At 36.5% G+C, this 16,780-nt stretch overlaps 2 protein-coding genes across 2 annotated transcripts in view; both read left to right on the forward strand.

Moving 5' to 3' along the window:
* Positions 1-4,001: 4,001 nt before the first annotated feature.
* On the forward strand, positions 4,002-4,604 carry LOC136990368 (astacin-like metalloprotease toxin 4; the record flags this gene model as incomplete). Its single annotated transcript, XM_067288760.1, has 3 exons — positions 4,002-4,078; positions 4,145-4,320; positions 4,387-4,604. Coding segments are annotated over 3 exons (471 nt in total), but the record flags the coding sequence as incomplete, so codon positions are not given.
* A 9,067-nt stretch (positions 4,605-13,671) lies between these two features.
* The window catches only part of LOC136990340 (astacin-like metalloprotease toxin 5), a 52,001-nt gene continuing 48,892 nt past the window's right edge, over positions 13,672-16,780 (forward strand). The window contains exon 1 of the mRNA XM_067288730.1: positions 13,672-13,689. The gene's annotated coding sequence lies outside the window, so the exon portion shown is untranslated. The remainder of the gene's footprint in view (positions 13,690-16,780) is intronic.

Below are 16,780 nucleotides of genomic sequence, written 5' to 3' on the forward strand. Positions count from 1 at the left end.
ACTAACCGAATACAATCAACGCAGTTGACATTTTGAAAGTAAATAAGAAAATTTTATTTAAATTATGAGAAATGGCTACAACTTCATACATTAATATTCATAAGTTAATTAAATCTTCTCGTGACCAATCATGTAATCTCGTTGTATGTTTTCGTTTAATAATTTTTGTCGTCTTACCTATTTAAGAATAAAAATAATATTAAAAATTGCAAAACTTACGCCAGAAGAGATTGTTTGTTGATGTATTCTACTCATGTGTTTAATCCCGCAGACTTTCCATTTACTAGTGAAAGTGCAACCATTGTAATTGCACTTGAATTTCTTTTCTTGCGAGTGCACTCTTCTGTGACTTATTAGAGTTCCATTCTGAGAAAATCTTTTTCTACAGACTTCGCGCACAAACGTGTTTTCACCAGTATGACTCCAAACGTGATCATTCAAGTCGCGTTGTGTAAAAAACTTTTTTCACATTCGGTGTATTGATAATTTCTTTTTTTTTATTCTTTTAAATAATGTTTGACAAATAAATATTATTATAGACAGTTTAAGTTTTTCAATAATTATTATCTATTTATATATTTTGGTTATACAGATTTTCACATCATATTTTCATAGCTATTTGACTTCACATTACAGTTAAAATGAAACTCTTTCATCAAGAAGAAAATAACATTTTGCAAAAGAAATTAACGACTTTACTTACCATTTTTATAGTTTAAATAAACGATTGATTTAAAATATAATTTGTACAAATTAATTTTAAAAATTTGGAAATGTAGGAAACAACAATGCACTACAACAGTGTCAAGTATTAATTGTTCCGTGACATTAATTATTGGATACTAGCAGATGAATTGGGAATCAATCCGGAAGCAACGCCGTACTACAAAATAAATATACTTCTTCAAAATTTTTGTTACATTTTCATAGTTATTACATATGCCATTGCATATGTGATAACTATGAAAATGTAACGAAAACGTCTACTTGACACTTGCGTTTACTGTAACTAAATGTTCAAATAAATGAATTATTGTAATGATCTATAATTGTAAGCTTGATTATTTTGGTTTGAGTAGAATGAGTTTAACACTAATTGATAAAACAACACACACATTTTTTTCACTTCATTGTATTTACAATAACCCGGACAAACAAAATTAGGTCTAAAGTTTCCTCGTTTCTGACTGATTACCAAGTGACAAGACTAACAAATCTTCCTTCACGACATGGTTGACTCGTGCTATATATTTCTAGACACAAAATGTAGACATAAACTGTGCAGATAGTTAAATACTGAGCTGATAGCAATAAAATCATCTAAACATATGTTTACCATTACTCTCGTTTTTCTGTTTTGTCACTAGCTTTTGCAGGTCCCAATGTTTTCATTTTTGTCACTTTGAACTCATTGTTTTTGTTTTTTGTTTTCTAATATACATTCATTAAGAAATTAGCTGACTGTACTGTAGATGCATGTGCAGTGTTATCAGTTAAATTGTCGCGATAACAGAGTACCTGTATTATAAAGTAAAAGTTGTATATTTTTGCAACAACTGATGGTAATGTGTCAAATTTTCTATACTCTTAACTATATCTAGCTGTATTTATCGTCTTATTTGATTTTTCTTACTGTTGTAATTTTTAATACCTACGTCTCTCGTAATATTAATTTATGTAAGTAAACAATGTATGTATAAATCAATATTAAAGCACTAAACTACGATATTTATTATCTGTGAGCAACGACAGTGCATAACTACCAAGAATGCTGAGCCAACATTGTCGAGGATACAATGTTTGGTTGAATTTTCTTGCCAGCCCGTTATGGCAAAAACCACCCTCTGATTTATCCAGGAAATCCTCTGCGTTTACTGCAGGACGATTTCTTGGAAAATGAGACGACGTATTTGCTTATAAAATGATCAGTGCCCAGCACATTACACTCACAATGTTCATGAAATATATCTTTTCTGGAAAATATCTTTCCAACAAACAGGGTTGATGCTTTGTTACCGAGATCACTTGATCTCACTAGCTTGGACTACTTTCGGGGGCACGTGAGTACGTTAGTGTGTGTCACACCGATGAACGATGAGGAGAACACAAAAAAAAGGATTTTGGACGAAGTGTACTGTACTGTACATGATGCATAGTATTGATGAGCTGTTTTAGAAAGTCCGATAATAAGATCGCTTTAAACTCTGTTTACTGGTCAACTTTGGGGGCCATTTTAAGATTCTCTTATAATAGAACAATAGATAGATTCGATCACGAGGATGAAACAGATATAAAGCATCCGGATCCAAACCTGTACATACATCTGTCATCAGAAACGGAAAAAAAATTAAAATTAAAATGCAACATGTGAGCAGCTATGTGTCAGGTGTTACAGACACTATGGATAAAAGAAACAATGGTTCGTCAACTTTGTTTACGTAAGATGATATTCTAACACAATCTGGGCTAGATAGGAGGAAGTCAAAGCCTACAGGAGCAACACGGGTCTCAATAGAGACAGAACGTATACTTTGATATGATCGCCTGAATGCTGGCACGTGAAGGAAATATGAAATGGGAATTGATGTCCATGTTTTCTGCTGTATAATCTAAGTATTTAGATTATATTTTTTTCTTTAGATTATTTATTTAAATAATATTTTGTTTGAACTGTTTTCAAAATACATCAATATCCCAGACGTCAATATTTGGTCAGATAAATTTAGTTTGGTTTGGTTTGATAAGATATGGCAACACAACACATGGACAATTTGCCAGGAAAAAATACTCCCCGAGAATACTCTATGCTAAATACTGGCCTCTATTTAGGTATTAGACACGTGAAAAAACACAGAAAACTCTAGATGGCCTGCAGGTTGAGGTTGGCACGAAACCCAAGTAGCTGGCCATCTGCATAGAACTCTCTTGGCAGAACCTACATATTGCATTGCCTTAGCTCATCAACTTATTCTTCATGTCCTTAAGTTAGGAACAGTTTTTAGGTTTAAGTCGTTCAATCAATGACTTTTTTATAAAATCAATAAATGGAATTTAAGAATAGATAATAATCTTTTCGTACAGAATCATAAGCGGCAAAATATTAAATTGCGACTTTCAGAAAACTGAATTTGACAATTGGACCAAAATACGATTGCCCACCACAAATTTCCTATTTTGTGTACGGCCATGTACAAGTATACAAATCGTTTGAAATTTTACATACCTGTTAGTGGACCCAAATAGAACCGTGTTCAATGTAACAGATACAAACTGCAATATCTGAAGTTAGCGGCATATGCTTCTATCCACACGAAATAAATATCAATAGTTTAATATTTATTGTTCTATAATATTGATATTTTATGCTTGTGTATTTAATTATAAAACATTTTATATATCTATCAAGTAAAATTAGACATCTTAAACAATTATTAAACTTATTTCTAAAGTAATTATTTATAATGAAATACGATTAGATTATAAAGGCAACTGTATAAATAGGCACATTCAATTCACTTAGTGAAGACTCAAGTGTGTTGCATTCGTTATAACTTCAATAGAAATGTTTCTCTCATTTGCCTTGTTTACGGTTACTTTTGCCAGACACGGTAACATTTTGTTTCTTTTTACTGATTTAAAATTTACATTAAAAATGTGATATTTTACTATTTCTAGTCCACCTTCCATCTAAAGCTTTAGAAAATCCTAATCTTTTCTAAAGAGACATTATAAAAATTGAAGACAATAACGTAACATTACTCGTTTAAATACTTAACAATTATATTTAAATTAAACTTAGATTAAAATTTAGGAAAGAAATGCCGTAAGAGATCTTTCATTTCGCTGGAAAGGAGGGATCGTGTATTATACTATCGATCCAGATTTAAGTTCTGTGACTTTTACGAAGTTAATATGAGTAAAATTATCTTATTAATTTAATCTAATAATTTTATAATAGAAAATATAACGTATTTAATCACAAAAGCAATGAATCACAAAATAATGCAACAACAGGATGCATCACTTTCAAACAAAGACAATATGAATCAGATTATATCTTATTTATTAAAGGAGACGGGTAACTTTTTCACTACTGATTAAAATATGTTTTATTTATTTTATAATATTGTTACACTTAATCTAGTTGTTACTCTGATATTGGTCGAGTTAGAGGTGAACAACATCTATCTCTCGGAGAAGGATGTGAATACGTCGGGACTGTTGTGCATGAAATTGTTCACGCGCTCGGCTTCTATCACGAACAGAGTCGATCTGATAGAGACAATTATCTCATTATTCATTGGGAGAACATAGAAGAAGGTATGTTATCATTAACTGATATTGTCGTTTAGTTTGTAAAAATAATATAAATCTCTATATTGTTAGGAGAGGATGTGCAATTTGAACGTCTTACACCAGACATAATTACTAGCTATGACGGTTTTGATCTCGAATCTATCATGCTTTATGGAAATGACGACTTTTCTAAGGATAAAAAATCGTTGACTATGGAAGCTAAATCAGGAATAAAGTTGTCATCTGATAATGTTAGTTTATTTCCTAATGATGTTTTTAAAATTAAAATGTTGTACGAGTGTGCATGAACAATAAATATATCAACTTATAACATATTAATTTATTATTAAATAAATGTAAATACTCAAACTATTCGTTTGATTTTCTGAATAATTTAGTGAATATTTTCAAATTAAAATAGACAACTATTGAATCTGTTTTGGAAAGAATGGGGTTGAACTTGAATTCGATAGGTCTATTTAAGGGTAACTGGCTTTATTCAGGCGTTACAAACGTGAAGAAAACCCGGAAAACTCTATGTAACCGGCCTCTCCTGGTTAGGCGCAAACTCACGACCGAACTTAGTGTTCAGGGAACGAAACCGCTTACTTACTGGTGGGTTATAATGTGATACGCAGGTGGCAATTTCATGACAAAATACCATTTTCCTTATTTTTAAATTTAATTTTTACAAATTTATTTGCAACTTACTTGTGCACTATTTAAACATGGGCGCATATAGAAATACAAATATTGGCCAAATTACCAACTTAATTCAGACATTGTAACTCTGACCACAATTGGAAATCATTTTCTCTCCATATCAAAGAACAAATACTTTATATATAAACTAAGTTATTAATTCAGATATTTATTTAAACGTATGCAATATATACGTAATGTACTGTACAACAGAGTAAATAATACAAAGCTAATTAAAACGTTAATACAACATTGGAACTATTGGCTGAATTGTGGGGTACTATATCTGACTGAGAGAGCTTACAATAATCGAGCATAAAATCTTAAAAAATTAATCGAAATAATACTTTATATTTGTTAAAAGTATTCATTTCTTTTAAATTGAAACGTTCCCTACTCCAGGATCTCACACTTTTACTAGAATAGGTAAGGCTTGCGCGATCATTCTAGTTCACTCGATTTACTTAGTCTTTAAGGATGCTCTAAAGTTTTCCAAACTCCTTCGAAGCTCTGTTGATGGTCTGTTGTTTATGACCAAATGTAACTTCAAATTTGTTAACATTCGTTCCAAAGGCGTATTTTCTGTGGAGGTGTATTTAAAAAGTTTGTATTGAGTAAACGAATGGAAAAAAACGATTTACACTTGCCTGAGTATTTGACTCTTCCAGGAAGAGATACAATGTACAGTTCCTCGTCTATTTGTAAAATTCTGCATTTTTTCTGTAAGACAATTCTACGAATTCTAATGCTGCTGTTCATTTCTATCGATTCTGCCGATTTTCACGAATATTTCATTACTAATTAAGTAGAGCATGCCACGTTAGTGATAATTCCTTTGGTAATGTATCAATTTTTTTTTTAAATATTGGAAATGTACTTCGCCGATCGTGACATATTTGTGAAAGTATAAGAGAAGAAATTCATGGAATATTTCTACATATTTGTGCACTGTCACACAGGTGCTGTAAACACAGTACATAGTGTCAAAGAATTTTTTTTAAATAGTGCTTATTTTCTGTTAGGCACACTATTTAGTATGTAGACAAATAAATTCAATTCAAGAAATCCTTTTTAGTTCAAAACTTAATCCTTGTCATCTATAAACTGTAAGCTTTCATAAACAAACGTTTTGAATTGATGAATAAATCTTTTCCTGCAAATAAATTTGCGTTAGTTAAAATTTGGAAACGATGCATGACTTTCCTGGTAAAAAAATTTAAAATTGCTTGTGGCGATATCTGTTTTTAATATTTTATTTAAAAACTTTATATTATTGCTAATTATATAATAGCAAAATGCTAATTTTGAAGGCAAAGAACAAATTACTATGCTCTCGATGTTAGCTCGAAATATTAAAGCCATCTTTTCATTCTTTAGCAAACGAATACACAATTATACACACATTTGAATTAAACGATGTCTTTGTTGTCAGAGTATGCACTGTACACACTTTACATGAATATACAGAAAATGTTTTTTTTTTAAATACAAGTCGGTAGGTAACATCTTAAATTGCATTTCACGTTGATATGTTATTAAACACCTGTCGATTTTATTGCTTTGTTACTCTGTTTATTGTACATTTATATTTTTAAAATATTTTTACAAGATATATTTTTAATAAACGAGGGATTCCATTTCTTTCCAATTTCTCCAATGTGTCCACACTGCCTGCACCCTAAAGTAGAAAATTTATTTCTCTGGATTGTCAAAAGACTGATATATTTTTATATGCACTTTTCCTATAGAACAAATTTATTTTAGTAGCATTCGCTTAACGTTATAGAGGAAATTCTATTAATTTGAAGGGAATTTAAGGTTTGTTTAAGAGTTTTCACGACAGAGAATTGAGTTGCCTGCTGATTAGATATAGTATTTATGTGGGTGCCGGGAGGCGGCCGATTTCTCGTTCCTCCTTTTTGTCGGCCCACGTCAAGATGGCGGTTCGGAAGAGTTACGCGTTTTTCTGCGAGTGGATGCGAGTGGAGGAAGTGAATGGGTTCGACGGTAGAGCGGCAGATGATGACATTCGAATAAAGGACATTACAACGGATAAATAACAACAACAATGATTTATTAAAGCTAACATGACAAGTACAAATGCGGCGAGCGTCAGTCGCCTGAGTTCGTATTCGCGGAGGGAGAGTTTACAAAAATTCGGGTCATACCTCGTGATCCGGGTCGATCTTCCCAGTTGACACCCTTTTGTGGATTTCAGGCGGTTCCCCTCGTCTTTTTGGTCGCACGCGCACAGGCTAAGAGATAAACGTAACCGACCCCCCTTTTCTCCGTCGTCGCCCTTTTATTCTCTCGGTCACGAGTTCCAGGTTCGCCAACCCGCGTTTTTCGACTCTTGTTCCTCCTGATTCATTTTTTCTATCTTTTGACTCATATCCCTTTTCCTTCTACTCGCGCGGAAAGGGATGTATCATTACCGGCTAAATTCCGGTGGGTCCGAATTCTCACACCACCTTGGGCTTTCTAAAATCGAAGCTGTCCCTGAAGGGCAGGTTCGATTTTTTTTTTTTCTTTCGGGGAGGATGGCTATTTTAAGCGCGCTGTCTCTCCCTGATTGGTGATTTATAGGCGACGTTAATTAGTCGCGACACTGATTTATATGGCGAATTTTTTTTTCACGATTTACCTGGTGACATTAACAATCTATTGATTTCGCGACAATCAAAGATTAATCGGGCGCGCGTTACAATAAGTTGTTATGTTAAACCGACCACGGTGGGTTGGTAAATAACAACGGTGTTCCCGGAAGTAGGGTTGTTTCCTAGCTGGCACGTGGTGCAGACGTAGTTTCCTTTCGTCACTTGGGCACGAGAGTAAAGTTCAAGGTCTTGAGTGTTCGTTGTTCTCGCACGTTATGTGAAAACTTTGGGTTCGCCTCGGGCTACAGCAACAAGTAGTGTATTTACTGGTAGTCCAGCAGTGTTGGTAATAGTTCTATGTTTGGCACAAATGTCGAAGTTAAACAGGAACTTGAGGGCTGGAGGATTCCGGTGAGTGGTGTCTTGATATCGTTTGTTGTAGTGTAGCGGTGTCGTCGGGTATGAAACTCGGAGTGGTGATTAATTTTGGTGGAGGGTCGTCATAGTCTTAGTCCGTTGCGGCGAGGATGTCGTCCTATTGGTACTCACAAAAGTTAATTATAAACAGTTATTTGAAATGAAAAGATGATTTGTTCTCGGATCGAGGTACACATTACAAAAAGTTATAAATGGGGTTACTCTCCCTCAGGTCGCTAGGATAATAAAATTCTAACTTAAATCTAGATAAGGAAGCTAATATGTTCTTATAATTCGAAACGTTAAAATTCGATTAACTTCGTTAAAATGGCTAACTAAAATTTGAATATATGGAATATTTAATATAATAGATGATATATATGGTTATATGATTATATTATAGTCAAAACCTTCGAACGAGAAAAGTTAAACAAAAAGGCCTTAAAATGGTAGCGTTAATACGTTCGAACAACGGCACGTGGAGGTTAGTTGTGTTATATCGCTCCGGGGAGTTTCCTGTAACGGTGTGTTACTTCCCGGAAGCGGGTTAGCTTCGCGTTCTTAGTCTAATTCTCGTCAGGGGATGACGGTCGACTTGTCGCGAGGGAAACGAACCGCGGGATGCGACTACGATTTTGGTTTGGCCGCGTCATTACCCATGGCTGTTCGGGGACAGGGCCGCGGCTACGTAGCGCGTATGGAGGCGTACTTTCTTGTTCCTCGGTTTCCGATTGTTCGCGTTCTGAGTCCCCGTGCTCGGTGTCCTCCTCACTTTCCCTCTCCACTATTTCTCCCGTAGGGGATTGAGTGGGGATAGAGGTTAAGATACATTCGTCCCACGGGTCGAGATACGCAGCTTGATCAAGCTCGGCGGTTGCGGTCAAGGTTGTGAGCTGATCATTATTTTGGGTTTGCCGCAGGTGGACTTCCTCGCGGGCGGTTGTTGGTTCCGTTTCATCGCTGGGATTAAATTGCTCTTCTGTTAGTGAAGGGAGCACGGTCGTTAATGCGTCTTCGACAGGTGATGCCTCCGATTGATCGACGGTCATGTCAGCGTCATTCCGCTGTATTTTCGGTCGCTTAATCTTCCTATGGGCCGTCTTTCTTCGGCGTTTCTTTTTCCGATGTGTCATAGCGTCCCTGGGGAAAGGCGCTCGGAGCGTTCGTATTTGACCTGGTTCGGGAGGACGTCTCTCTTGACTCTTGGATCCTTTTATCTTCCGTTTTACGGGTTTGGAAGGTGAACAAAAGTGAACGACCTTTCCATCCGGTAGAATCACCTGGCTATTATGGAAATCGAGATTCAATCGCAACGTTTCGAGAATGTCTCGCCCTATTATGCCGTCACACGGAGAGGTGATCTCTGCTCGAACGATTCTGCAAAACTGAGGGAACTTGTGTCCCCTTAATTTAAAGATGGGAACCGCCGTGCCTACGGTCGGAACGGAATTTCCCTGTGAACCTGCCATCTTCCCTTTGATACCAAATTTAACGGGCGCTTTACCCTTCAAGTTGTTTGCTAGATTAGTTGATATAAGCGTGCCTTCCGCTTCGAGATCAACGCGCATCTTCACAGGAATATTATTAATGTAAACTAAAATGATAGGTTTAGGTCTGGAAGAGGTTCTCGTTAATCCGATCCTGCCTTTCCACCTCGTCTCAGGGTCATCGGACAAATCTGTTTGGGGTGGAGAAAGGTTCCTACTCGATTCGGTAGAGTGTCGCTGTTGCTTGGGTACAGGATAAGGGGAGTAATTATATCGAGGTCGCTGACCTTGGATGCTTCGAATAATACCTGTCCATCCGTTCCGATTTTCTTCCATAGGTTGCGAGCTATTTTGATCGATTTCGCTTTCGCGCCTCCTGGGAAGTTCATTTCGTGTACGCGTAGGAGAAGCGTTACTATTAGTATCTCTGCGATCGCGGGGGTTCCGGTTCCTATAGTTTTGATCATTTGGTCAGTCAGGTCTACGACTAGGGTTACCGGCGCGGCAGCCTCCTCGCTGGAAAGGCGGATCATTCTGATTCCCTCGATTATTTCGCCTCCCTGGAGGGGTTCTAGCATTATTTGTCGATGAGGTTCGGGTTAGTCTTTCCACTCTGGCTGTAAGTTCCTGCATAGCCGACATTAGTTGAGCTATCTCGTCCTGTGAGGGGGAGTCTGTCACCCGCTCGCTATCTCTGACTGTTTGCACTATTCCCCGCGGATGAGAGGTGAGCTGTTCGATCGTCTCCTCACTGATCGCTGCGTTGAGCGCCTCATCAAAAGTTTCAGCCTGGCGACTCATTACTCTCTGGCGGATCCTTATATCTATTCCGTTAAGAAATTGCGCCTTTAACCGTTCGTCTAACTCCTTTCTTTGAATGCGCTGAATAATAGCGGCTTCCGCGGCGTCGGCTCCGGGCTCCGGCGTGATCTCGATTTCCATCGCGAGCGCTTGCAGTCGGGCGGCGTACGTTTGTACGTCCTCGTCCCGTTTTTGGACGCAGGTATAAAATTTACTAAGCCTAAACGAATAAGGTTCCCTTTCGAACCGCGCGATCATTAAGCGCTTGAATTCGTCAAATTCGTCGACCTCTTTAATTCTTCTATCCTTCCGTACGAATTCCCGAGCTATCCCGGTGAGTTTGAGCTTGGCTACTGCCAGCATTTGGGCCTTTGACCATGCCGCGACTTTCGTTACGTCCGCTAACGAGTCAAAAAAATCCGTAACTCGGAGACCTCCCGTTTCTCCGGAAAATGCGGGCAGGAGTGGAACGATTCCGCCCAACCCTCCTAGGGTGAGGGGATTCGGATTCGCTTGAGCTGGTCCTGCCGCAGGTTGCGGATTGCCCTCCATTTTTCGCAATAGGTCTAATTAGTCCTAATTTTTCTTCCTATAATCTAGGTCTCTACCTCGACTGGAATGGTCCCTTTTTATTCGAATATAATCCTTTCCGCTCTATCGATATTTCGAAGAAGTCGAACCCCACTCCTGAAAAACCAATTTGTGGGTGCCGGGAGGCGGCCGATTTCTCGTTCCTCCTTTTTGTCGGCTAACAGGTCCGTGAGACCTGCCCACGTCAAGATGGCGGTTCGGAAGAGTTACGCGTTTTTCTGCGAGTGGATGCGAGTGGAGGAAGTGAATGGGTTCGACGGTAGAGCGGCAGATGATGACATTCGAATAAAGGACATTACAACGGATAATAACAACAACAATGATTTATTAAAGCTAACATGACAAGTACAAATGCGGCGAGCGTCAGTCGCCTGAGTTCGTATTCGCGGAGGGAGAGTTTACAAAAATTCGGGTCATACCTCGTGATCCGGGTCGATCTTCCCAGTTGACACCCTTTTGTGGATTTCAGGCGGTTCCCCTCGTCTTTTTGGTCGCACGCGCACAGGCTAAGAGATAAACGTAACCGACCCCCCTTTTCTCCGTCGTCGCCCTTTTATTCTCTCGGTCACGAGTTCCAGGTTCGCCAACCCGCGTTTTTCGACTCTTGTTCCTCCTGATTCATTTTTTCTATCTTTTGACTCATATCCCTTTTCCTTCTACTCGCGCGGAAAGGGATGTATCATTACCGGCTAAATTCCGGTGGGTCCGAATTCTCACATTTATAACTAAAGACAAATTTAATTTATCAGATGTGGATATTTTGCTAGATGATTGATTGATTAGTCATCAATAATTTAATGTAAAAATTGATTTATCTGTTAGTCATGATTGATACACGTAACGGCTGTATAATTTCGTATCTGTAAATTTGTATTTAAGTAGCGAAACACTTCAGCTATTGTGTTTTACATCCTCTCGGGTAAAATAAGTATTTTCTTTATTTCGAAATTTGTATACCTTTTCGTGAAGAATTGCGGAAAAACGATAAATGTAAGTTTAGTTCTATTCCTATACGTCAACACGACTCATGAACAATAAGCCAAATAGGAAATGCATACTGGGTGGTGTTTCTATGAGTAACAGGCTCTTGTTTAGATAATACAATCGTGAAGTAAACCCGGAAAACTTTGCGTGGTCAGCCCATTGACAACGCGCGAATCCACTACAAGATTTTTAAAATTAACTCTACTTTTTACTTTATAGTAAAATTATAGTTGTGAAATATGTATAATTTAACACGTAAATAAATGCCAGTTCTCTATAAAAAGTTTTTCTCAAAGGCATTTTCTCGGCAGATCCTCTGCTTGTTGCGTTTTTTTAGCTCATGACTTCAATCGAACTCAATGACAATATCACGATGCTTCCTTTCACACTTTAACTAAGAGACTGGGAACAATTTAAGATGTTTAACGTATGATTTCTTCACGAAAAATATACTTTTTACAATAAATGAAATTACAATCTGCAAAACAATTCATTGGTACATAACCGTACACACAAGTATACCTTTATTAACACTATTATTTAATTCCTCGATGTTACAGTGCACATCACATTCGCGTTAAACGAATACGGTGATACCTCGGTACTAAACCGAACAATTAGTACCGTCTAGAACAAATTCTCGGTTAATAAATATATTCCTTAATTTTGAATATATTGTTTTACGCGATACGATAACACAATCACCATTCCAATATACTCAATTTGCTTTTTATACGAGTTTTCTACAATGAAATTTCTATTTCACTGTAATATTAAATAAAAATATTTGCTTTTTTATAGAGAATTTCTAGACTTTCTCGGCACATTCCAGAAATTTAGGTTTTTAGAATCAGGGGACCTTGAGACATCGAGAAATGCAAAATTATTCGGGTTTTTTTCTGTATGTTATTGTGCAAGTGTATGAGGTACAAGATGTTGTTCAGCCTTTTTGAAGCTTAATAACTCAATGTAATCAACACGAAGTAGTTTCATGTGGCATTTGTAGAAAAGTCTTGAGGTATTATGGTGTTTAATGAAAAAATTTAATAAACATTAAAATAAAATTAAAATTTATTCGAATAAAAGTCAATTAAATTTTCCTGATACCAAGTTTTCTTGTGGTTTTGTATTGTTTTTTCATTATTTAATATTAATCTGGTCGTTCAATGTTTCACGGCACGGGTAATAAGAGATTAATGTGTTATACTATGACGACAAACACAGACAATCTGTCACGTGTATGTTTAACTGGAGTACTTTCTACGTGAAACTGGCAACTACTTACGTTTCTCAACGAATTATTTCTTTATTAAAACAATAAATAAAATTGTAAACTAAAAAATAATTTGTTGGTATAGAACCAAGAAGCGGCTAAGTAAGTAACTGCAAAATTTCCAAACAAAAAATTTAAAAATATGCTAAACTCCGAATCGCTATCATAAATTTGCTGTTTTATGTGATGTTAAATGCGCATCTTTAGAGTGTTTGGATTGTTCAATATCTGTATGATCACAAATAGAACAAGTGATAAAACTGTGAAATCTAGAGTTAGCAGCATGCACTTCTATACACACGATAATAATTTACAGATCTTTAATATATATTTTTGTACAATGTTCATAATTTATGCTTATTTGTCGAATTATAACAAATTTTACATGTCTATGAAATAAAATGTTAAAGAATTATTAAACTTACTTTCATAGTAATTATATATACTGATTTTCGAATACATTATAGAAGACAATTGTGTAAGTAGACATTCAATTCACTTTGTGAAAACTCGGCTGTGCAGTATTACTGATAACTCCATTAGAAATGTATCTCTTTTTTGCTTTCTCTGCCGTGTCTTTTGCCAGACACGGTAACATTTTTCTTTTTATTTAACATTTATGTTCAAAATTTTACATTCTAAACATTACTATATTTTTAAAATTTTCTAGTCGACCTTCCATCCAAGGCTTTACAAAATCCTCGTCTCTTCCAAGGAGACATTATCGCAGTTTCAAACAAAAGAGTAAGTTAGTTTATTTTCAAAGCTTAAGTAAATAAATTAATTTAAATTTATATTAAGGCGAGAAATGTCATAACGGATCTTTCACTTCGCTGGGAGGGCTGGATAGTGCCTTATATTACAGGGTGACAATAATTAACCCGTACAAGTTTTTTGTATCGTAAATTTATTAAAGAAATGAAAATTAGCAAAACAACAGCATATAACAGTGACAATACTTTACGTATTAATCAGATATTCAGCCAGTTTCAAAGTGGCCTCCTTTTGCTTTGACGCAGAGCCCCAAACGCGTTTTGAAATTCTCAGCGATGGGCCGCACTCTTCTGGAGACAGTTTGTCTCACTCCCAGCGCAAGGATTGCTTCAGCGACTCCAAACTTTCATGGCACTTAGAACAGGCCCTGGCCTCCAAAATGGTCCACACACTGTAGTCCATTGGGTTCAGATTCGGCGAGTACGGTGGCCATTCCGCAGACGAGATGAAATCGGGAAAATGAGCCTTGCACACTCCTGAGTCTTCTTCGCCCTGTGTGTCGGCGCCGAGTCCTGCTGAAACATCCATTTCGCACTGCCAAAATGCTACTGAGCCCACAGAAGTACCACAGCCTCGAGAATGTCATGGGGGTACACATCTTGATTGATTTTGGCCCCTTGATCGACGAAAACAAGGGGTGTCTTGCCGCTCGCACAAATTCCGCCCCAAACCATGACTGACATTGGATTTTGTGATGTTCGATGACGGCTGAGCGTCCAGGAGCCCCCGCGGACCAGTTCCTGTCGTTTTGATGGTTGTACGGAGAAAAGCTTCTCGTCTGTGAAGAGAATGCACTCCCATTGTCGACCTGCGGCCCGACGCTTGAGTTAACGGGATCTTTGGAGTCTCACGCACTTGTTTTCATCGGTGAGGAGCTGAACCTTTTCGAACTTGTAGGGCTTGAGTACGAGTTCCTTTTTCGCCATTAACCGCACCGATTCGCGATTCATTCTGATCTCACGAGCAATTTTTCTCGTGGAGACCTTCGCATGTCAGTCAACTCGCTTTGTGATGATCTTGCGGTTCCTAGACGTGTTGACAGTGCGCTTTCTTCCACGTCCGGGACGGTCACCATTGTGGCCAAGCTCCTTGAATCGCCGAACTGCATCTGAGACTGTCATTTTTGGAACACCGAGCAGACGAACAATTTCACATTGATGCTTTCCTTGCCAGAATAGCTCCAAAATTGCACAACATTTGTTCGACACCATTAAAAAAATAAAGAACTAACCCTTATTACATCGAAAGTACATCTACACGGGCAGGAAATCATGGAGAATTAAACAATAGTATGTAAATTGGTGACAGTAAAAAAGTTCAGGTGCAGCATTGCTACAAACTTTGTACGGGTTAATTATTGTCACCCTGTATTTACCCATCTTCAGGTTATTTTACTTAAACATATTTGGAACTTGTCATCAATAAATAATTTTATTCATGCAATTTATTATTTTTATAATAGAAAAAATAACACATTTAATCACAAAAGCAATAAATCACATAAATAATCTAACAGGAGGATGCATCACTTTCAAACAAAGACAATATGATACAGATTATATCTTATTCATTAAAGGAGACGGGTAAATTTTTCACTACTGATTAAAATATGTTTTATTTATTTTATAATATTTTTACATTTAATTCAGTTGTTAGTCATCTGCTGGTCGAGTTAAAAATGAACAACATATATTTCTCGGAAAAAGATGTGAATACGTAGGGACTATTGTGCATGAAATTGTTCACGCCTTCGGCTTCTATCACGAACAGAATTGCTCTGATAAAAACAATTAAATCATTATTCGTTGAGAGAATATAAAAGAAGGTAAGTTACTGTTAACTGATATTGTTGTTTAGTTTGTAAAAATAATACAAATTTCTATATTGTTAAGAGCAAAAAAGCAATTTGAACGTCTTACACAAGACATAATTACTAGTTATAACGATTTTGATTACGATTCTCTTATGCTATATAGAAATTACGCATTTTCTAAGAATGGGAAGTCGATGACTATGGAAGCTAAATCGTGAGTAGATTTGTTAGAACCATATAAAAAAAGATGGTTTATCTACGAGTGATACTTGCAGAATTAAAAGATTGTACGAATGTAAATAAATCACAACTATATGAAATTATCGTGCCATAATTTGTTATAAAATAAGTATAATTCTTTCAAATGTTTATTAGATTTTCGTAATTATTATATATAATGGCGTACTGGTTTAGTTTACTCGTCATTTTCGTGCTTATTGTAACTAAAAGTTGAAGAAAGTAAATTATTGTAACGATTTTTATGTAAATTTTCATTGTTTTAGTATGAGTAGCATAAGTTTTAACACACGGCATATTCAAAACCTCTTCATCTCTAGCATCATTAACAAGTGAATATGATTAATTCTTTATTAATACTCGAAAAATATCGATTTAACTCGTAATAAGCGATACATGGTACCCATTCCATATACAGTCAAACCTGTTTTTATGCGCTCCTTTTATGTGCGATTTTTATTTGTGCGATTTTTTTAATGCGAATCTTTAATTCGTGCGGTATAGTTGGCGACTAGTCTCGCGCGATTCGTCATGTCTTACGTTGACTTATTATAGCTAAATAAACTTATTATAGCATAAATGCACTTATTATAGTAATATTATTGCATGAATATGCGAAAAATGAAATAATTTACTTTTTAAGTCAACAAAACACCACCTGGACAAAAATATGTAAAACAGACGATAGACCAGACGATGCAGTCAAGTGCTGACATCTGTTGTCAATAAATTCTATTTCGTACGGTTTTGAGTTATTTTCTATGTGAGACTTTTTTTATGCGGTCCCTGTTGACCGCATTAAAAAAAA

Source organism: Centruroides vittatus, unplaced genomic scaffold (genome assembly GCF_030686945.1).
Source record: "Centruroides vittatus isolate TY-2023 unplaced genomic scaffold, ASM3068694v2 scaffold_907, whole genome shotgun sequence".
NCBI lineage: Eukaryota > Metazoa > Arthropoda > Arachnida > Scorpiones > Buthidae > Centruroides > Centruroides vittatus.